This window comes from Crocodylus siamensis, chromosome 7 (genome assembly GCF_052110815.1).
Source record: "Crocodylus siamensis isolate JL-2025a chromosome 7, ASM5211081v1, whole genome shotgun sequence".
Taxonomy (NCBI): domain Eukaryota; kingdom Metazoa; phylum Chordata; order Crocodylia; family Crocodylidae; genus Crocodylus; species Crocodylus siamensis.
Genome location: NC_143401.1, coordinates 38450726 through 38475189, shown reverse-complemented (window position 1 = coordinate 38475189; position 24464 = coordinate 38450726). Strand labels below are relative to the sequence as shown.

The window sequence follows — 24464 nt, the reverse complement described above, 5'->3', positions numbered from 1 at the left end:
TTGCAATTCAATCCTATCTGTCAAACTAGCTAGAATTCAGACTTTAAAACAGAGCACCATCAGCTGTGGTCCCATCTTGGAAGCCCTTATATCATTTTTAATTTATGTTACAAGAGGACATTTCATAATTTGGGGCCACAGCTTTACCCACAAAAGTAGATGTTGTAATGAATTAAATAATTTCATAAGGAGCTCAGGATCAGAGCATTGCTCTTAAAGGTAGTTCTGTTTGCCACAGGAAAGGAAAGAATCTAATATGTCTGAACCACAACTATTTATCACATTGAAATTCTGTTCATATTTATTAAGATCCTTGGTAGCTTTAACTTTTGTTAGCTCAAGTTCACACTTTTTTTGTATCCTTGGCAGAGAAATAATAGAGTTTAAAGAGCATAGGAGATCAAAATCTGTGAATCTTTACACATGCTTTCATCATGGTAGACAGGACAATAAGGGGAGCTACACTTACTGCATAATTTCTGAATTAATAGAAAATTTTAAAGTCATGAATGAATAGCACAAAAGCATATTAAGCCCATTAAAGCCTGATCCTACAAAGACTGAGACTCCCGCCCCCCCACCCCTCTTCTCTGGGATTTCTTACTGTGCATAAATTTAAGCATTTAAGACTTGGATTTTTATTTTTCTGGCCTTAAAATCAAATTTTTCTTTGTACCGGGGCCCAGTCCAGAATAGCATTGAAGATCATATATGTAAGGTTTAATTCAGTATGAATAAGGGTGTCAGAATGTGGTTCTCTGGCTAAACTCTGTGTTGTCTCATAGCCATTGCCACCCAATTGACTTTAGAAATATTGGATGGGATGTCAATCAGCCCTAAAGTGACAGGGAAAAGGAAGAGGATGAGATAAAGCTTATACAAACACACAATCATCCATTGCAAAATGGTACATTTAGTTAGTGCTGAGGGAAATAGAGATGATAAATGGAATAGAGGTCTCTTTCTGATGGCATTAGGTAAATAAGATATTTCTCCAGGCTATAGTAAAAACACAGGATATACATGCCATTTGTGTGCCATATGTCTTATGCTTAACTTGCACACTTTAATTGTCAGTAAAAAAGTATTAATATGCATATAAAATATAATTCCCTTTATAGCAAAAAAGTATTTAGATTGTTTGTTTTTATTTTTTTCCATTATGATTTGAAAATAAAAAATTTCAATATAGTAGCATTCTGGGGCATTAGAAATATATATCCTTCTTTCTAAGACCTTAATCAAAGAGAACTGTTCTTAAACTTTTTGAAGAAATTAATTTATAAATAGCAGCATTCCCCAATTCTTTTATCATTGTTTTTAATACTGGTAGGCGCATTTTAACAACAATGCTAGAGTACTAAATGTAGACTCTAAGGATGGTGACCTCTACTGTACTTTTAAGAAAAAATTGATAATGAGAAATGGGCATAAGATATGATCTTTTTCTTCCTTGTTTAAAATTTACAAATTTAGTTACTGGTAAATTCAGGTAGATTGTGTTTTGGCAATTAATTATCAACACAATTTTAGTAGTTCACACATTCATTATGATTATCCATTTTAACAGTGTGCAATATGTAAGCACTGCAGACTATTGCTTTCTTATCCAATATGGATTTCCATTATTCCAGGTTTCAAGAATGGCTTTCTGTTTTCTATGTACTTTCTGCCTGGATTTTTCACAAACTTGAAGTTAACACTGAATCAGGCCCAGTCCAATGCCTGCTGAAGTTAACGGGAATGAAGGACGGTTGACTTCAATGTTTGCTTTCAGGACAGATCCAAAAGGGGTCTGTGGTGGTGCAGTCACACTTTCCTTTCAGACCACACTGAAGAAGCAGCAGCTGGGGACTTGGGGAGCTGGGATCAGCTGGAAAAGCAGCAGCAGTGGTGGGTGTTGCCCTCTTCCTCTGCATTCCCCCAAAGTGCTCATTGCCAGCCCAGGAGTAGGCTCAGGAAAGGGGCACCTGCACACCATTGTCAATGCTGCCCCCAGCTAAACCAGGTTCTCCACACTGCCAAACTAGAGCGATGCAGGAGAAGCTCTGGAGTTCAGAAGCTCAGCAGCTGGCAGGGGAAAGAGTATGGGAGGGGAGAGAAGTTTCTGCTAAGCACAGAAAGGAGGGGGAGGGAAGTCAAGAGTCAATGGGGAGGGGTGTGGGGCAGGATTCTTACCTGATTCAGGTACTTTAAATAAGTCCTTAGCTGCTGTTCCCATACCATGGTCAGTCTTCTCTGGTGGGGGGTAGAGGAGTGGAAACTAGGAACAGGGGGCATAGCCACCCAGGCAGCACCAGTTGCTACTCTCACACCCCACTTCACAAAATCCTGGATCTGCCTATGTCTGTTTGATCACTCCTTTAGAGCTTTAACATATTTTTGTCTTATTTGATGTACATTTTCATGAATGAGCATTGCAACTTTACCATTTAAAATACAAATATATGATTTGGCCAACTGGCAAATGTTAAGTTCACACAATGTAATTCAAACACTGAAGCTGCCATTGTCACATGAGTGGACCCCAGTCAGGCACTCATGGAAATCAGAGAAATGGAATCAGGCTCCAAGCATGCAGTCATAACACAGAATGCACACAGCACCATTTGTGAGCACCTAATACTTCTGTTTTATTGTAGGGTGAGGAACTGGCTTTAATCTTACATTAACTGATATTTTTTTAACAGGATTGTTCTAATTGAATTGACTGGAGATTTACAGTTGACCTCAACAGGAGGTAGGAGTCAGGTTTTAATCTTCTGCCTGTGCATCAGATTGATTTTATGTCAGGAACAGTATCTTATAGATTATTGTCCATGCTGGTTTTTGTCAAATATAGGACTTTTCATAAAAAGGGGAAAAAAAACTATATGAAAGCTGTTGCATTTTTCCCAAACTGTTTGAGGATTATGGGCCTGAAGTTAAATTTCAAAATGTAGAATAAAGCTAACAGTTTAAGCTAGCACAAACATAATGATAAAAGGAAAATAAGAGAGGTCAACTCAGAAACTCATTTATTAGCTTTGTTGTTTGCCTATAAGTATATGAGTTTATGGGGAAATTCTGCTCTACTGAGAGACAATCAATATTCCTGAATCTGCCAGATTCTAGACCAGATTTAAACTTTTTTTTAAAGCTCTGCTTTTATGAATTTAAATTTTAAATCCCATTATTAATACTTTGGCAAACTCTCCTGTAATACACATTTTTATCACTTCTTTAAGAAGTACAGGTAACCTACAAAATCTAATAAACTTAATTTCATAGTATTGATGAAATTGCAACAATTTATATTAGTGTGTTTTATTCTGAAAACTTTGCCCGCCATCTGATGGCGGCGGGGGGAGAGGGAGTTTAACTCATGGTTCAGGAAAGTATCTAAATGCATGCCTCATTTTCCATCTAAATACATGTTTTACTCATTACAGTTAGAGTTAATAACATCTGAGAATCTAGCCACTTTTCAGAGGGGTTTCCTCCCCTAACAGAGGGCCAGATGCTCATTTTGAATAACACTTTCCTCATGAATAGAGTAACTGAAATTAACTGAACTATTCAAGAAGTAAGGTGATATTCAACATAAAAAAGATAATCAGTCCTAGCCCCTAAGAGTTGTACTGAAAATTATTCTTCAGTGGTTAACAATATGAAACATGATTATACTCACTACATTTACTACTATAAAGTGTTGGAAATACTCCATTAACAGGAATTTTTAAGGGGCGAGAAGGTTTGGTTTACTTGCTTTTGAAGGAAGTCTTTTTAGAAGCAAGATATCTAGGGCATACAATGGCCCTATTTTATATTTCTGTTCAGTTGCATTATACTTAAGAGATGTAGATGTATTTTGAGTGGTTTAAAACTATTCAATAAACTATTCTCTCAGGTCACTTATGTGTAACACTGTATGTGTGAAATTTCACACCAAAGTAAATTTGAGCTTTACAGGTCAACCATAATTTTTAATTATGAGAGATATAAATCACCACGATTAGAGCTTCTTATGTGGAGGATTGATTTGTTTCCCAAATGAAGAACAGATACAATTTTAAGAGACCAAAGTGACTTCAACACTGACTTTTACAGACTTTTCAATTCAATGGGAGTCTAGTGGGACTGCATGGAGTGTAAATCAGAGCAGAATTCAGTCTATTATTTCATTGGTGTAAGTACAATTTGCATACTTTTTCTGTGCAGTCTACATAGTAAAAGTGCCAGGCTGTACTGAAAATTTAGTTCCATTTTCTATAAAATTGTTTTCATGGGGGGGAAACAAATGTGTTAGAAAAAAATCCATAATCCATATTAAGGCTACCTGTCTACATCCTTTTTCTTTTTTTAACCTTTTTTCCCTCTTTCAACAATGAACGTTTTAAATAGAGCTGTAGTGATATTCTTAACAAATAATACATTAGTCTATCACATGGTTAATATTAATGTCTCTCTATTCAAACATGCTGAAAACTGAATAGAACAGTTAACATATAACAGTCACACATCCTTTGCTGAATACAGGATAGCATGTCTAACATGAACTAAAGATCTCTCAGCATTTCAGATCTTCATCTTATTCAAACACTTCCAAATATCCATTGAAAATTTTAATACATTGCTCTTCCACTATTTCTGTTTTTGTGGGTGCTAGACTAACACATTCCTTTAAGAAAGGCATTGCCTAAATGAGAAAATTCTTTCTTCAACAGAAATCCTGCAGTGTGTTTCCAATACATATCAAAGGGGGAATATTCTTAGTGCAAGATATAGGTGGACTTAGGGCAGTGAGGCCAGATCTTTGTTCATTTCAAAACATTTAATTGTGATGTATGTGCTTAGACCATGATCCTGCAATTCATTTCATGGAGGCAGAATACAGAAACCATATGAAGCATTATTGAAATGGATAGGCCTCTCTCCACATGCAACGAATTGTAGGATTTGGGCCTTAAAAAGCAGCTGTTGTTTACAATGAGATGACTCCCTCAGGAAGGTCCCTCCTTAAAACTAGTCTTCGCACAAACTACTAACATTTGAAGAAGGCAGTCAGAACCAAGGATTCTGTAGCCTGGAGCATAGACCACAGTGTGCCCTCAAATACATTTTTATTGAAAACACACAGCAAAGACTACAGCCATAGAAAGTTGTGTAAACAAGACAATCTCATAAACTTTGCATTGAAATAAAAAAGACTTGTTATGTGAGTACTAAATTCTTTAATGCCCTAGTTGGGGAATATAAATGATATATGCCTTCAGCATTATTTCTCAGTTCACTTGACAGAGTTTAAAATATTGCTTTATTGTGATTTAGCATACAATAGCACTGGACCAATTGATTGTGCTATTTTGGGAACTTACTCTTAAAATCAGTGAACTGGAAAGTCTGGGGCACATCTAATAAGTTTAGCAGTTACTTTGCTGCAAAGGAGTGTCTTAATCTTTTTCGTGTACATCAGACTGAAAAATAATATTATTCTGGCATTAAACAAGGAAGGCTATTTGGTGATTATCCCCTTTAATTCATTATTTATTTATTTTTTACAAATAATTTAAGCAGATTTAATTAAAAAAAATAAAGAAAAGTATTGATACTTTTATCACTATTGAAATTGGTTCATTAGTGGCATATTGTGTTATGGTGAAAAAAAACCCCCACAAATTAAAAAGAAAATCTCAAAGTTGCAAGTTGCTTGGAACAGTTTTACCAGCCATAAAGATTTCCTCCTTTAAGCCTCAATGTGCCAAATGGGTCTATGTGGCACAAACACATTTGAAGCTCCGTTAAGGTCAAGACATCAACGGCATGGGTCTGCCCATAGTGATTTTTGGGTGCAGAAGCCTATATCATGCTTAATTAAAATGAATGGAGAAAAAAGGAAAGGGGGAGAGAAATAACCTTAAAGCGGCATCAAACTAGGGCTGCATAAATAACTGGACATAACTGCTCTCTGAACAAACTGAAACAAAACTAAATTTAAAAAAAATAGAGACACAAGTGCTTCTTTAGAGCTGACACATATCTTCAAAGTATAACATTCTGAATACTGTGAGTTTTTGTGACAAATAATGTGTTTTACTTTCTCAGATGAAAATAAAAAATACAGGAGTGCAAACACGTGTGCACACACACATTCTTCATCTCTCTCTTGCTCTTTCCGTCAAAAAATCCAGCAATGCTGGATCATTTCAGCAAGCATGAGATAACTTGAAAACTCATGGTTTTCCTGTTGATTTTATTGGGACAATGCATTTTCTTAAAACAAGGTACATAATTAGGCATCTGGCTTAGCGCCTTTGCTGTTTTAGAAATCAGACAGGAAAGATTGATCTGTGTGTGTGTGTTTTAAAATTATGAATCTTAGGCCAGCCATGTGACTGGATTAAATGGGGGTCTAATCATGAGCCTGGATTATATTTGATGCTAGAAGGGGTTCCTAACCAGGGTATGAATCCCTGGTTGACTGCTTTAGCACTACCTTGAAACCAAAAAAGAGTCTATGAATGGTGTTGGCCATTTTGAAAAAGATGCATAGCCTAAGCCTTCTAACAGATAAACAGGTCAGTTTTAAAATATACTGTAACTGAAGCTGTGTGTAACCCTGCCAAAAAAACTTCTGATGTAAGCTTGATCCCTTCTGCAACTTTTCTTTCCCTTAAAAAAATATTCTGTTAAAAAACACTATGATATGAGGGCGACTGACTATTTGGTTTCTTCTAAGTAGATGCTCTTAAATTAATGCATATAAATAATTTGTATTTAATTTCCTCCTTTACCTTTTTAGCAAAGCATCGAATGCACAGATCCTTTATTTCCCCACCCCTAGCCCCTAAAAGTCACTTGGTCAATGTTGAGTCTCTTTGTGTTTCACTTTTTAAGACAAATTGTGCCTCTCGTTCCGATTTTGCCATGGGACTCATGGGCAGAAATGCTGTGTTTTCACTTGCGTTATTCTCTGTTTCTGCGCTCACTAGTTCATAGTCCTCTGACCTTCTTGCATCAGTCAGAATTCGAATCTGCTCCTGGACAGTTTCTAGCAATATTTTCACTTCGTGTTGTTCTGCTATAAGACAATTGCTGACAGGGGCACTCACATTGACAAGTTCAGCGGAATAGGAGTTTTTGCACCATTTGATGCCTGTTACTTCAGAAACATTCTGCATTTGCATGCAGGCCTCATCCAAGCCGACAGAGGGGATGATGGGAACTGAGTTGGCCCTTGAAGATGAATATCCAACTAAGGCCTTCTGATCCACATGAGTAAAATAAGGGGTTGTCTCCCTTGAAGGCAGTTGCATATTTATTGAAGTATTCTGAGGAGTTTTCAAACCAGTGGATGAATACCTAAAATAAGAAAAAAGAATAATAATTTTCTTCCACTCTGAAGCAGGAAGACACAATGGAAAAACTAATATAGCAGAAATGCTGGAATAAGGCTCAGTGGAAATGTCTGTTTAAAATGTACTGAGAAATCCATCTTCTTCAAACTAAGGATTTGGGTTTCTATTGCTAAGTCTGCCACTGGCCCAGTAGATGATCTTGGGAAGTTACTTTCCTTCTGTGCATTAGACTTGCCAGCCGTAAATTAGTATAATGATACTTACCTCTTTTTATAAAGCTTTCAGATCCAGAGATAAGAAGTGCTCTGTCAGACCTATTATTGTCCTACATTGAAATTTGTAACTCCATTACTATATTTTGGAGCTGGGAACATGGATTCTCAGTTTCCTCAGTATCAATATTTTTTAAGTTATATCAGTATTTTGGGATATACTGGAGTTTACATAATGGTTTAAAAATTCAGTGAAATGAATTATTATTGGAACAGTTCTGCCATAATAATAATTAATTACCTCTGTTATCTTTAATGGGAGTTGAAGATACTTTGAAATTCTGAAAATCACATTTATCCAAACACTCAAGTTTCTAAATGTTGATCTAATTTTTCTTTTCTCATATAGAGTTTGAGGATGGAGAAAGCATGCTGGGTCCTGGGAAACAGCTAGGTTCAGAACTTTTAAACTAGTTTTGCTAAGTTTCATAAACTTCTAAAACATTTTGTTGTACTATGAGTAAAACCTAGTTATACTACAAAAACTGTGTCCCATCTACAGAAAGTACGTGAAAAATATCTCTGAAAATATGTGAAATTTTTTAATCAGTTTGCAAACTTAGTGAGAAGCCAACTTCAAAATCTTTCCTGTAGCTCAGAAATTGTACTACAACTCTCATAGTGTGATAAATTAATATCCTTACTTGTCATGCTTATTAAGGACAATAGATGCCATTCACATATCAGTTACAGCATTGTAAATTAGGAGGAGTCTATAAGGAAGCCTAGAAAAGTAAGACCAGAAACTGGACTGGAAACTGAGTTTTATTAGTCACATTATCTCAGAACTAAATCACATACATTTTATGTCTAAGCAAAGAAAGCAAGATTTGGCCCTGATGTCCTCAAATAAGCTGAAGTAATTTTTAAAATTTTAACTTTAACACCTTATTTCAGCAAAGTTATTGTGCAAAAAACAGACCCTCTTTACTTCAGTTGAACCATTGTTCCTGTACTCCTTACTCAGCTGTGGCTTAAACACTTATGCTAACAGCAGAAAAAAAATTAGTACAAAGAAAAATAAATTCTCAAGGGCAAATCTCTACTAGAATTGTACTTATTATAGTTTACTTGATTTTGTACACATACACACTTAATTGTGTCAACATTAGGCAATCATAATATGGAGTCTTTAAAGGACTCGAATGTTACGATTTCTCTCTGTAGTAACACCACACTCAATTCAGCAGCAGTGTATCCTGGGTTTCTGTTCTAGAATTCACTGGCTTTCATGAAGCAACAGTGCATTCTGAGTGATTTGGAAAGGCCTTTAAATGATAACTCGTGGGTCCCCAGGGAATTGTGAAAAGGAGGATCAAAATGTATTACTATTTGAAGGAGAGGCTGACGGTAGAGGAGATGACACTTTTAGAGATGAACTGGCTCAGAGAGCCATGAGCTTTCATAGGTAGCAACCTACTTTACCAGGTGTTTCATCAGATGTGTCCATTCAGAGCATATAATGAAGTAGACTGTTGTCTATTAAAGCTCATGTCTCTCTGAACCAGTTAATCTTTAAGGTGCCATCCTATCCTACTTTTGCTTGACTTCAGGCTAATGTGGCTAACCACCTCTCTATTTAAAAGGGAGAAATGTTTGTTCTGATATTAGAATATTAAAGAAAGCTGCCAAACTACTTTGGGGTAAATTATTTAAAAATGCAATTACAATGTAAGTAGAGTGAAATTAGACACCCTTCAAGTCAATTTAACAAAAGCACTAGTAACTGACATTTAAAAAAAAATCAGTATTAAATATTGATTAAAGAAATTAATCTATAGAGAGGACATTTTAATAAATAAATAAAAACAAAACAAAGCAAAAACAGTGCAGACCTGTTGGTTTGTACCCACTCTTGTTTCCTGGGCATTTATTTATCATAATTGTTCAAATCACTACAGCTGGAGTAGTCTCATCAGTTGCATTATTCCCTTGAATTGATAATTCAGCCCCTAAATATATTTTCTGGGTTGTACCCTGAAAATGAAGGGAGTGAATTCTTTTAACAGATAAGGTGTATTTATGCTACAATAACATAAACAAGTAAGAATTACTGATACCAGAAATGGATTTGGTATGACATTCTTAAAAATTGCCAGCTCTACAACATGGACTCACAATATTCTTGATATTTAGAAATCTCAAATGCTGAAAGTGTTCACCAAATTTCCATAAAGCTTCCAAAATTACTCAGAGGCAAAGATCCTACACAAGGAAAAACATATTTCCATTCTTGTGTTCACATTCTTTGCAGTAGAGGTTAGTGATTGCAACAGAGTATTTCATTTGTGTGAGAGCTGATGTACTGAAATAGCAGGAAAAATCAGATCCAAACTAACTAATGCTCAATTTTTGCTTTTTAGGATCCTGCATCTGTAACATCAATCAGACTTTTACTGATTTCAGTGAAAACAGGGCCCACAGTGGACATGCTGTGGGCCCACAGTGACCACAGAAAAAAAACTACAAACTTGCACTGCTCAATATAATAGCATATTTTAAAAGACCAATTCCAAGAAGCAAATGATCTACCTGAATAAACTAATTTTTAATATATACCCTCAAAACTGTTGTCAGTCCCTTAGGATGTGAGTGGCATGAAGATGCTTTGTTTGTATAAGGATCTCATTGAGAACAGTTTGTTGACTCCTTAATTAGTGGTGTGATAATTAATCAACTGATATTAACTTCGCCCAGCTCAGATTCTGGAACTGTCAAGCCCTGGTGCAAATAATGAGGCCTGGCATTTCTGAAAAGAAGAAACAGCTTTCCCTCAAGTGGGACAAGAAGATGGAGCACTTGGTGTTGCCAGGTAGAAGCAATTATAAAAGCTCATCAAGTAGTCTGGTCTCTCTTTTGTTAAAGATGGATGTGCAATTTCTGATAACATTCAAATTCAGCTGCTGATAAATGGCACCTCAGTAGATTCTGGGTACAAAGCAGGTTGGGGCATGGAACATTAAAGTTTTAAAGTAGATAACATGGCATTGGGGGAAAAAAAGCTGGAAATTTTTCAGGAACAGATTTCTTTGTGAGCTTTGCAGGACATGATATTTGAACTGCAAAGCTTTTGAGAACACCTCACTATGAGATTTTTAGTACATCCATTTAGCCAAAAAAAAAAATTCCTGGCAACTTGGTAGAACCAGAAAGTTGGGTCTTGGAGTTCCAGAGTACAAAGATTACATAAAAAAACAAACTCTGTAAGAAAAAATATATATATTAATTATTTTTCTTTTGAATTCAGTGATTTTTTGTTAAATTTTGGTCTAAACATCAGATAAAAATATTTCAACCAAATGGATCAATACTAGACCATACTATTGTTTTCCAAATAGTCTCATCACTATTTCTTCTATTTTAAATGGCTTATTTTAGTAAAATTAAGTAGTATAATGAAACAAAAAGAAAAATAATAATAGAGGACATTAAGGATACTTTTTTCCTGAATTTTGATATCATATTAGTGTTCAAGCTTTAAAATAGACCTATAATTTTTTTCCCTTCCAAAAATATTTATTTTATCACATTTAGGGAGTAGTTTTAGAAATGATCCCCTGCCTAGAAAGAGTGCTTCGTGGCACATAAACACATTTGAACTTCATGTACATAAACACATTTACATATGTATTTAAATAAAACACTTTGCTTTACTGAGACTAGAAGTTCAGGATCCTGCTATAGACCAGCACAGGTTAGTACTAGAAGACTATTTACTACATGGATTCCCTAACAAATTGTTCCAATAGTATATGGATGTCTATAAAAAATTAATGAGTGGCACATACGCTTAAAGAAAATAAATTGACTCTGCCTGTGCAGGAGGAAATAGAAGTGTGCTGTACAAAAATGATAACAAGACCCTTAGTTTAATTTAGTCTCAGATACAAACCATGTTAGGGACCCATGAATTACCCACAGAATAATGGATATTAAGGCCAGAAGGGGCCATTACAATAATGTAACTTCCCATATAACATAGTTTCCATGCCTTCAGTCAATGAGCTTTGTTCAAAGCCATTCCATTTTTGGATGAGCTACACAATGTATATTATAGAAAGATATTCAACCTTGGTTAAAAGTCCTCAAGTAAGTTGTGACTTCCTAGATAGCTTATAATATAAACTCAGTCTAATGGGTATAGGAATTACAGGAATAACAATGGAACTGTCCATCCTTTTGAGATAACAAGCTTAATGAGCAAGCTGCCTTGGAATGAAAATATTAGTTTTAGTGCATTGCTGGAGGGAAGAGTTCTTGCAACAGGACAGGGGTATCTTTTTTGACAGGAAGAATGAGGAGTGTTCTTGTTATGTTTTGGAGAAATAAAACAGGTTGCCATGGGTACTGCTCATTATGTGTTCTGAGTTTAATAAATATGCAAAAATCTACTAAATTTATTGCCTAAAGATGCCCACCCATGAAGGTAAGATAGAGTTGCGGCTACCAGATCTGGTCAGACTGACTTTTTGTTGTATGATGCAAGTTCCTGCATGAAGCAAATAAAGTGATTACTAAACCAGGAGAGCTTGGATGTTGTTACCTGGGGGAAGTTAATTTCTCTTGCCTTGGTACAGTCTGAGGAGAAACAAACATTGTCCTCTGCTGATGCATCAGATGCAGATTTTTTTCTCTCAGTTGTTGCTCTAGTCAGGATGCAAAGCTGTCTCAGAGGAGGGGCAAAACTGCACTGATGAACTTTGATTTATTTCTAATATAATGTTAATGCTTGGATAGTCTCATTTACTATAATGAGACTCCACCTGGTACTGATCTATTGTGGAAGTCTCTGAAGCTGCAACACATTCCTCTTCTCTTTTCTACTGGAAGCTCTATGGCATTAGATTTACCAAGATCCCATGTCCATTCATAGATTTTCAAAGATTCCATGGTCTAACAGAAAAATGTTTGAGTGATTGAGGGGCTTTGTGACTATCTTTCAATAAATAAATAATAATTGTGCATCCTTGTAAGGCCACCACATGAACCCCAGCACTGCATGAAATTCAACTAGTCCATGAGATAGTGGGATTGTGAGGGTGGGGTCTCATTAATGGAGAGCTTTAACTATTAAATTCCATAGGTCTGTGAAAGCACTGTGCACAACTTCCTGTGATATGTATAAACTGAGCAATGTGTTCATTCTTCAGAGTATAACTGGATACTTGAAAAACCCCCAACCTTTTCCTATTGTGAATACACCAGGAGCTGTCTTATATTTAAACTAGCAAATTTCCCATCATGAATGATGGGAGAAAGGGAGATGAGCAGGGATGGAAAGCTGCCACCCTGTAGCCTGCTGTGCCACTGCTCCGCCTCCAGCCTCATGCATACCCCCCACCCTCCGTGTCAGGCCCTGTGCAACCCCCCACACAAACAGTTACTTTTTTACTGTGAACAGTTATATACATAAATTCCTGTAAATAAAGTGTTGTTGCCACACCACAAGGCTCATCATGATACTACAGACTGCATGCATTAGGCACAAGTTACAGTGGTTGGCCAATAACAAATATGAGAGGGTTAACACTGGAGTCTGTCCCTTGTGCTTGCAGCATCATAGAGAAATGGCAGCCATCTTGAGATAAGCATATGCTGTGCTATGCTTATTTTCTCTGTTTCTGTTCCAGTGAATAAAAATTAACTTCCTTGCTCAAGATATGAACACCAATTTTGTGGAGGAGAACTGATTTATTTTTTTTAAAGATGAATTTGGTATGCATGTAAATATGGTACCAATGGTATTCTTCCAGGATGTCTTGGGACCTGTCCTGTTGAACATTTTTATCGTAGAACTTAGTTCTGATATTAGAAGTATTCTCATGAAATTTCCAGATGGCGCCAAAGTTGGGTGCGTTGTCAGTATGGAAGAAGGCCAGGCTATTCTACAGTAAAATGTAAATAATTTATGGAATGGAGCATTAGAAATTGAATGAGGTTTAACATTATGAAGTAGAAAGTCATGCATTTAGGGATCAATATCAAAGATTAAAGCTCTAGGATGGGAATGCATAGACTAGAGACCTCTGTGAAACAGAGGAACCTGGGTGTGTAAGTTGATTATAGGATGACTTTGAGCAGTATGACACAGCTGTGAAGAAGGTCAATCTAATGTTAGTGTGTATTTGTGAAAAATATGAAGTAGAGACAAGAAGGTCATGATAATATTGTACAAGACTCCACTCAGAACACTGGTAAGACTCCACTCAGAACACTGTTCTGGTCATCAGTGTTCAAAGAAGAATTTAAACTGGAACGAATTCAAAGAGGGATAGTAGGGGAGGTGATGATGAACCAGGAAGGGAAGGCAAATGTGGTGCACAAAGATATGATCCTTGAAGCACAAAAGAACACCATTCCTGCAAAGAGGTAAGGTAGCAGTAGGGCTGGCAAGCCCTTATGGCTTAATAGGGACATTGTGGTCCTCTTAAAAAAGAAAAAGATATATGCCAGTGGAAGATGGAGACAGTCCCCAAGGAGGACTATACTTTAGTGGCCAGCACTTATAGAGAAATGATCAGGTAAACTAAGGCAGCGACTGAGTTTAGGTTAGCCATAGGAGTCAAGGACAATAAGAAGTCCTCCTTTAGGTACGTACACTGTAGAAGAAAAACAAATAGAAGTGTGAGACCCCTGCTTAACACCTCAGGATAGCAATAACTGACATTCAGGAAAAAAAGAGCTACTGAATGCCCACTTTGGTTGGGTATTTCACTGGACCATGAGGAAAGTCAAGCAAGATAAGGCTCATAGTGGGCACGCTGGGACTGACAGCCTCCCCACTGTGGATGATGAGCGGGTGCAATACCAACTAGAAAAGATAGACATTTATAAATCAGCAGAACCGGATGGATTCCATCTGAGAGTACTGAGGGAGCTGGCTCAGGTCATCGCGGAACCCCTGGCAAAGCTCTTTCAGAATTCATGGCACACAGGGGAGATCCCTGAGGATTGGTAGAGGGCCAACATTGTGCCCATCTTTAAGAAGAGGAAGAGGGAGGACATGGGCAACTATAGGCCAATCAGCCTAACCTCTGTCCCAGGGAAAATCATGGAAAGATTCTATGTTTGATAAGCTCATGGAAGGTACTATTCTGAATGACAAAATCCTTGTGGGAAAACTGGAAGATTGTGGGCTCAGCTGCTTGATGGTTCCATGAGCGGGAAACTGGCTACAGGGTAGGGCCCAGAGAGTTCTCATGAATGGATGTGTCTTGTCCTGGAGGGAAGTGGCCAGTGGTGTCCCTCAAGGGTCTGTGCTTGGATTGGTGCTTTTCAACATTTTGATCAATGATTTGGATGGGGGACTGAATAGCTCTCTGGCAAGTTCACAGATGACACCAAGTCATGGGGGCAGTGTGGCCATGCCAGAAAATAGGTTGCTGATACAGGCAGACCTGGACAGGCTCAAGAGTTGGGCAGGCCAGAACCAGATGAAGTTTAACACTTCGAAGTGTAAGGTGCTCTATCTGGGGGCAAATAACCCTCAACATGCATACAGGCCTGTAGGTGACAGCCTGAGCTGCACCACAGCTGAAAGGAACCTAGGGGTAATGATTGACCACCACATGAACATGAGCCATCAGTGCAATGTGGTGGCCAGCAGGGCAAACAACACACTGGCATGCATCAACAGATGCATCTTGTATAAAACTAAGGAAGTAATACTCCTGCTGTACTCAGCACTGGTAAGACCACAGCCAGAGTACTGCATCCAGTTCTGGGTGGCACACTTCAATAAGGATGTGGAAAACTTAAGAGAGTCCAGAGAAGAGTCACCCATATGATTAGGGACTTGCAGGGCAAGCCATATGAGGAAAGGCTGAGGGGCCTGGGCCTCTTTAGCCTAAAGAAGAGAACGTTGAGAAGGGATTTGATAGTGGCTTACCACTATATCAGAGGTGTGCATCAGGAGCTCGGTGAACAACTGTTCACTAGGGCACCCCTGGGGAGGAACAGGACCAATGGATACAAACTCCTAGAAGGCCGCTTCAGGCTTAACACCAGGAAAAACTCCTTCACAGTCAGGGTGTTTAGACTGAAATAAACTCCCTCCAGTTACCTACCTTGCAGGTTTTCAAGAGGAGACTGGACAGTCACCTCACTGTGGTCACTTGACCCCAGTTGTCCTCCTGCCTAGAGTGGAGGGGGTTGGGGGGGCTGGACCCAATGATCTGCATGTATGAATCTATGAATTTGTGCAAGTGCTGAAGTTCAAAATATATTTTTCCCAGACTTTGTGTGGAACTAACATGGATCTATTTTAATATTATATACATGAATTTGGGCTTTTTCCAGTGTCAAAGGAAAAGGAACGAATGCTATGTACAACAAACATTGAATTACAGATAATGATATTGCTAAAAAAGGGAAACAATACCTGTAAGTGATGACAGGTAACCAATTTTTTTGTTTGTTTTTGTTTCCCCGATCATGTCCTCTTCAGACATGAAAGAGCTTAAGAAAAGAAACCAGTCAAAGATAATGTCTTCAGCTGCTAATATGCTTTGATATACTTTCCATTTGAATACTATACACGCTGGATGCATAATGGACTCTAATCTTGTACTCACTGTGATAACAAATGTAGACTAAGTAGTTAGGCATTAGTATTTATTTATTTATTTTATTTTACAGCTGATAATTAATTGGTTTGCTTTGGTTGCTTTTATTACCTACCCTTGGCAAGGTACTGCATCCTGATCCGTGATCCTTGACTCTTCTAGCTGTTGATATGCTGGTCCCGTAATTCCATTAAACCTACCCCGAGGTAAGGGTGGAGTCCTCCGAAAGGCATTCCTGTGTAGCATTCCAGTTCTTTGTCCTGGGTTACAGCATGAAGAGAGACTTCTGGAACCAAGACCAACAGTTAATAAAAATATCAGAACCCTAACATAAATGCTTTGGAAATAAAGAGTACAGAATTAATAAGACATGTATTTTAGCTTTATAAACTTTGCTGTAGCTGTTTATGATGTCAGCAGAAGTTCACTGAAATATAATGTTGTAATTCACAGTTAGCCGCTGTTTATTCCATATTTAAATGTTAGTGTCCCTTGAAGGAATAAAAATAAATGACGAATATACTTAAAATTGTCCTGTCCTTGGCCAGGAGGTGTTTCTATTCATTTTTATCATCACCTTGATAATAAAGTCCAATCCTCAGCTAGGTAAATCAACATAAACTGGGTTTGGGATCTGACCCTTAAATGTTAGACCCATCTACAAGTGATTTCTTAGCTTGGGAGGCTTTTACAGGTTGACACAATTATTTTAAATTAACAGGAGATGTTTTGTTGACAAAGTTTATGAGCTCTATCTTTGATGATGGAACCACTTTTTAGTACAGAGAAATTCTGTAGGAGAAACAGCTTTGTCATTCCATGCAGTGACACCTCAAATACAATGCACTACTTCCCTGATACCCCTCCAGCCAGCAGTAGTGTAGCTATATTAGCACAGTGCTGTGGGCTGGCTAATTAGCACTGTGGTTGGCAGTGGCAATCAGCTCATCTGCAGTAGCAAGCCAACACAGTAGCACCAGTTCCAGTACAGCAGGCAAACTTCTCAGAGCAGTGTAGCACAGACCATTTGTTTGTAGACATGTCCTTCCTGTACTATGCATTTTAGTGACAGTTGTGTAATTGTGATGGTACAGAATTTCATTAATTCTTTTAGCTTATTTCAGAAAAAAAAATCACTTGCTTTTTATCTTTCTTTTGATAATATTTTAAACCAAATATGGATTTATTTCTATTAATACAGGAAACGTAAGGGATCTGAAGTCCCCAAAATGTTAATTAACATTAGAAATACATTCAGTTCTTACTAAGGCAAAGGTGAGAACTCACAGTTAAAGAAGCATACTTTATCATTAATACGGAACAACAGTGTGTGGGATTTCTGACCTAGTACTTTTCCAGTTATGGTTATTTCATGGTTTGATCTGTGTTTCAGCAGTGCATGTCCCATTATCTATCAGATTTCTGACATGGTTAATGATGATTTTATGCTGTTTTTGTATGTGCACATATTTGTAAGAAGAGTTACCTCTGTATTCGGAAGATTACTGATAGCTTTGCTTCTTCTTTTCTGGTACTTGTATTAAAAACAAACTTAATTTTACACAAAATGTGAAACTTTATTTGTAGCTAGGGACACACTTATCCCAAAGCAATTTCTGCCTGGACCATGTATCTTGGATAGACTCCCTTGGCCTCATGCTTTTTCATTAAAAAGAACTTTTTTTTCCCTCCAAAGCAAGCAAAAAAGTTGTTTCCTCTTCAAGTCAGCTGCCTCTATTCTACCAATTACATTATGACTTCCTATATTGTTCTCTATCCCAGTAGCAGCCACCTTTCAACTTTCCCAGTGCTTTTTAATTGAAAAGATCAATAACCCATAGCAATAGTGCTCCCAAAGGAGGTTTTTCAATGACCTCCTTAAAGTGATCTTCTTTAGCTACTGAAAACAAGAAAGAAACACTCTTTTTAAATATGTTGAATGCACTTGAAAACTTGTATTTGCATTCTAAAGACAAGGCTAAAACTCCTAAACTATATTTTATGAATAGTAATCCAAATATCATCTGGCAGGAATATCTATTCAAGTTATTACACCACAAAACGATCAGCAACCTCTGTTCAAGACAGTCTAAGAATTAAAATAGCAAGGTATCTTACAAGATGGAGCTCAATAAATAATTCACAGCACATGATAGATTTAGTTGCTTTTACTCCTTGTAAGAACATTACCATGTCCACACATTATTCCCAATTCTTCCTCCAATATAATTTACTTTTTGAGAGGACTACAAATTGGAATTCTATTTTTCAGTTGTGATTGACAATCCTTGCCCTAAAGATTTCTTCAGGCACTCTTTCTGCTTATAAAATCTATGTTATCCACGGAGGGGAAAGAAATCATATCCTGTCACTTACATGTACAATAAAAGACACAAACACCAACTATTTAAAGATAAGCCAAAAGTATGTGTATATGATCTATCCATTGAATAATTATTTGCCACAGACATCAATATAAATTATGATTGGATCACAGAAAGAAAGAGGTCCACCTTATTAAAGAAATGACATGAAAGAAATACTTCAAGCATTTCAAAGCCTAAAAATAATGTTCTGATGCATTTTTGCAAATTGTTTTGTGTGGAATTTTTTTCTAGGTTAAGCAACTAAGTAAAGAAAAAAAGTCCTATACAGCAGGCACACATTTTCTTCTCAAGGCATGTGCACAGTTCCCAGCAAAGTTAAATGTGTGCATGAGGTGGAAAATGTACTGCTTTGAATTTACAATAACTCTGGGATCCACTGTGCACTTTCCAGTGTGCTGCTAAACAAAACTGATTATACATCTCATTATGGATGAGCACATTCAGAAGTGCCTTTGTTTACTGAAACATGGAAAACATTAACAAAAGGAACAAAATTTAAGTGATGAAACTTTAGATGGAATCAAAAGGTAATTTATTGCACTAGGGAGTTAAGCATTAAAAGACTGTTTCAAATATGTGTGCACATCCATACACTTGCATAAGCTGCCAGCTACTTATCTGGAACCCTGTCTGAAAAACATCAAGATTTATATGCCTGAAGAGATTCCCTTGGAAGGCATTAAAACTTATAACATCCTGCTTTTATCAGCAAGTAACCTGATTACAGCTGTGTGGAAAATTATCACAATTAGCAAAATGGATCCCAAAGCAGTTTACAAAAGCACTGGAAAACTGGAAGACTGAGATCACTTCCCTACAGGTTAGAAGTGAGATGCTGTTTAAAATATTAGAGTTTAAGTTTCCCTCTGATTTTGTTTTTCACAGGAAATTACAAGACACATATACACTCTGAAAACAAGTTCCACTCTTGTTTTTTCTTTACATTCTCCCAGTACTCTGGTGCTATTTTTGCTTCCTCTAGATAGCAGGAATCCCTTTCATTTACTGGATGTACTCTATTTACAAACAAAACATAGCTACATAATTAACAGTTTCAGTCTTAAATGGGTGTGCATTTACTTCCTTCTTTTCTCAATCCACACAGTGTTTTACTGGCTCATCTTGTCCTCTTCTTTTTGTTGTCATCATCGCCACTTCCTTTAGCCTTCCTATAATCCTGTTCCTATTCCTTGACTCCTCCTTCATGTTTTCTGTGTGCCCTCTGTCTATATTCCCTATAACCCTTAACACACATCATGTCTTCTGATTCCATATTTCCTCTCACAAACCTCTCACAGTATCTATTTCTAATTTATGAGTCTACTAGTTCTCACATTACTTTTCTTTCCATACTACTGGTTTCCTTTTGATACCATGGGAAGCTTGTACGTATGATGCAAAATGCCCATTTTTGCAGTTTAATTGCATCATGCTGAACACGTGCAGAGTTTTTATTATGACTGAAATGAGTTTGTTAATGTAACTATTTGTAATGCTGCAACCTTTTACCAGCTCACCCCACTACCTCCATGGGAGAGGTGGGATGAAGGAAAAAGCAGCAAGAAGCCTGATTTCCACCCCCTGCCCCTGCTCGCAGAGCCTACCTGTATCTCCCACAGCCCGGGGGGGGGGGGGCAAGCTGCCAATGGGCTGAGTGGCCCCTGAGGTGTGGGGGGCCCTGGTCCTTCCCTCTGAAGCAGCGGTGACCCCTGAGGCTGCCCAGGTCCACTGTTAGCAGGCTAGATGTTGCCATAGCTCAGGCTGGGAAAAAGTTGGATTTTGCTAGGTTCTGCTTCCGAGCTGGGGCAGCATCCACCGGCCACTCAGGTGGCCTCAGGGGGTGTTGCCACCATGGAGGGAAGGACTAGGGCCCCTTAAAGCTCAGGACCTGCTGGCAGCTGGCCCCCCACCCCTCCCCCCAGTCGCAGGAGAGGCAGACAGATTCCATGGGGAAAAAAAAAAAAGATTGGGCCCCTCAATGCTTTTTTTATTTTTTCCTGTGGAGCCTGGCTGCACGAGCTGCTGGCATCCCATGCAGCCCTGGAGTGTAGCGGGGGGACCTAGTCCTTCCCTCCTCAGTGGCAGGTCACGCAGACAGGATGCTAGTGAGCTGAGGGCTGCTGCAGCTCAAAAGCAGCAACCTGTCAGATCCGCCTCTTCCCTGAGCCCAGCCACTGGAAGTCCACCAGGCACTGCTCCCTGGGTGGAACTGGGCAAGAGTTGGATCCAGCAGGGTGCTGCCTTCGAGCTGGGGCAGCCCACTGCTCACTAGCACCCTGCCCAGGTGGCCCCAGGGGAGTGCCACTGCTGTGGAGGGAAGGACCAGGGTCCCCCACAACTCAGGGGTTGTACAGCCCACCAGCAGCTTGTGCAGGCAGGCTCTACCAGAAAAAAAATAAAATTAAGTGGCAAGGAGCCTGATTGATTTTTTTATTGTTGTTTGTGGAGTATACCCACCTCTTCCACAGCTGGGGGGCAAGCCTGATCCAACTTTTCCCTTATCCCAGGTTGTGGTAGCATCTGGCCTGTAGCAATGCACCCAAGTGGCCCAGGGGACATTGCCACCATGGAGAGAAGGGCAGGATTCCCCACCACTCAGGGGCCACTCAGCCAGCTGGCAGCTCATAACCCCGCCACCCCTCACCCCCAGCCACAGGACACACAGACAGTCTCTGCGGAAAGAAAAAAAAAAAGGATTGGGCCCATCACTGTAACGGTGATGGAAGCCCCTAAATTGAAATGGTGGGTTTTTAATCATCTCAATTAAAGAACCACCATTTCACTTTAGGAGAAAAAAAACCCTGTCATGTGTACAAGTGCCCTAAGTTTAAAACATTTATCCATTTGCCTTCTCCAATTTCCTTCAGCTCTGAATGGGATATATAAGAGAAGGGTGAATCTTCTTCCTCACTCCTAATGCCATCAAACACAAGTCGTCTGTGTTGGACTTTATCATCATAATAATCCTTATGCTGTGTCAGCTCCTGCACAAAAAAAGAATAAAAAGTTTTGCTTTTCATCTGAAGAATGGCTCCACACCACAATGCAGCTGCACAAAGCCAGGAGGCCTGTGAAGGGGATCCAAAGCACGGCAGAAGGCAGGGAAGCGGATGAAATGTTTTCTGATGATTCTCCATGCATTCAGCTGGATACAGGCACTTCGGGGACCAGATCCAGGCTGCAGCTGCATATGTTGAGCATCACTGAGCTAAACAGTACTTGTAAACCCATGACAATTTATAAAGAAGTTGCAGGATACATAAATCAATGATGGGATTACAAATCATTGACACTGCATGTTTTATAAAACAAAGCCTTGATATATTAAATTATGAATTATAAACTTACAAACGCAATTGTTTATGAATCCAGATAAAACCATTAATTAGTGCAAAATACATCTTTGAAGTAAAAAATATGAATATAGCATATTGGCCAAAACCCTCCAAATATTTATGTGGATTTAAATTCATTGCTCTATTTACTCTTTCTTAAGATTAACCATACTTTCCCATATCTCTTCTTGTTGCATTTACCTAATACCTTTCCTATACCTATTTATATAATGAGTTGTAGATGCTCCGTAACTCTGACACAGTTCTTCCTCAGGCTTTTGGGTTGAAGAATTATCAAGCTCTGTAGTTTGGGGTGGAGGTTATTGTCTCCAGGTTCACCAGTTGTGCTTGATGTTTAAGCAATTCCTGAAAGGCATTTTGAATCATGTGGCTATATAAAATAGTGAATAATGATACCATTTAAAAATAAAAATTGTGCGCATGTTCAATTACTCAGTTTCATAGAGAAAAACAACTGTTGTTTGCAATTACCCATCTTTTCAGAGGCCCCAGCTTCAGCCCTGAGCCCTGTTCTGCAAGTGTTGCCCTTCCCCCCACTCCCTCCTAGGACAGGCCAGCACTAATCATCACCGAGTTGCCAGGTGGAGAGGGAAAGGAGTTCTCCATCCTGGCTAGCCCCCAAGCTCTGGTCTGCCCATGTGGGGAGAGCCCCAGCCTCTTCAGGTTTTCCCTTGGCTGGCCTGGGATATGACTCCCCAGGCCTGGTCTGCCCAGCTCTGGGGCGGGGCAAGGGTAATTCTACCTCTGCAGGCTGAGGCTGCTGTGAGTCACTGACATGCAGGGAAAATGGGGAAAGGAGTCCCCACTCCTGGGGCTGGCCCTCAAGCCTGGCAGCTGCCTATGTGGGAGGAGACCCACACCAGGGATCCCCCAAGCCCTGGTCCACTCAGCTGCAGGGAGTTGATTCCCTCTCCTCATGGCCGCACTGGCATGAGTCACTGATGCATACAGGGGATGGGGAAAAAAAGCACCCCACCCTAGTCCAGCCCCTGAGCTGAGGTCCTTTGAGCTGGGGGGTGCTGGGCTCCAGGAGGGTTTCCCCCCTCCCTTCCCTGCCTGAAGGGCTGACCAGCTCTTCTTACCAGCTACTGCTGGTGCTGGCTCTGGTGAGACATGCTGGGCAACCCTGCGCCGACTGATGGGGCCTAATCCTTCCCTCTATAGAGTGCTCCCATCCCACCACCCAAGGGAGACTGGGGTAGGAGGCTTTATTCCTTCCTCCCCCAGCACATCAGTGACTTACACCAGCTCAGCCACCAGCAGCTGGGCAGACCAGGGCTCAGGGGATCCCCAGCATGGGTCTCCCCCCATGTTGATAGATGCCAGACTCAGGGGCTCACCCTGAGATGGGGGAATCCTTTCCCTGTCTTCCATGCATTGTTCTGGCCCAGCTCTGCAGAGAGGCAATTGCCCTCCCCCACCTTCTGGCTGGCCTGGGGACACCTGGCTTGGGAGGTTGACTTGGTCTAGCACCCCTTACCTTCTGGCCTGGGTCAATGCAGGCCTCCGCCTGCCTTTCCCAATAGAAAACTGAATATCAGTTGTTTGCTATCAGTTCAATCAATGCAGTTTAGAGAAGCCTGTGTAAACTGAATCAATTCATCCTTGGGCTTTTTGAATGTCTGTAGCTAACCAGAGAGGTAGTCAGAGCACCTTACAGATATTTTTGTTCAGAGAGGAATGGGTTTTCACAGGTTACAGCTGGGCTGTCAAGCTCACTTTCTGATCTTGACTGGATGGAGGGCTTCTGGTAGGCCAGACCCAGCCTAGAACATGAGCTGGTTCCAGCTTTGGTTATACCCAGTGCCAGTTCCAGTTGGCCTGGGGCATGTGACGGTAGCAGAGGTCATGGTGGCAGCAGCTCCAGCTCTATACAAGTGCACAGCAGGGGCAAGGTAGTGGTGATGGGTGAAGTGACCAGAGAGCCAGGGGGCTGTAGCAGCCCCCCCCCCCTCACTCTTCTGCCATTGACTGACAAGTCTACCAGGGCTATGAAAATGAGGTGTTTTCAAATCATTTGCTGAATAGTGCTAGGTATATTCACTGAATTTACGTAGAAGATGGCTAAGTTGTCTTTCTATAGGATTCCAGCTACATTGTGTACTGACAAAAAGATATGCATATTACTAAGACTGAAGACACATTTCTTGCCCTATTGACTGAAGGAGTAAACATATGCCACAATGACAGTTAGTTGCCAGATAGATATTGTCTGCTGATATCTTTTAAGAACTTGCCATATTTTTAAGCTTTGTAAGTTGGATGATCTGCTGTTAGGATTCTGACAAACATCATGTAGTTTAGATCAGTTTTCAGTATTTTAATAATTAAGAAACTATCTCTGCGAGCATGATTGTCTTTCACAATAAATATTGTGTGACAATGTAATACTATACAATCAAGAACCTTGCCAGACTGCTTGTGAATACAAAATGATACAGAATGAATCAGCCTCCTTAATTATCTATGCAGTAGAAAGCTCCCTTCAAAGAAAGTTTAATAAATCTTCACCTAGGCACACAGCAAATTAAGTAAATATGATGTGTGC

At 39.3% G+C, this 24464-nt stretch overlaps 1 protein-coding gene across 1 annotated transcript in view; it reads right to left on the bottom strand.

The window, feature by feature from the left end:
• Nucleotides 1–4621: 4621 nt before the first annotated feature.
• Nucleotides 4622–24464, bottom strand: part of NRG3 (neuregulin 3) — a 1079313-nt gene continuing 1059470 nt past the window's right edge. Inside the window, exons 7-8 of the mRNA XM_090058267.1 lie at nucleotides 16289–16459; nucleotides 4622–7341 (exon numbers count right to left, since the gene is read on the bottom strand). Coding sequence (XP_089914393.1) covers nucleotides 6834–7341; nucleotides 16289–16459 — 679 coding nt within the window. The 3' untranslated portion in view covers nucleotides 4622–6833. The remainder of the gene's footprint in view (nucleotides 7342–16288; nucleotides 16460–24464) is intronic.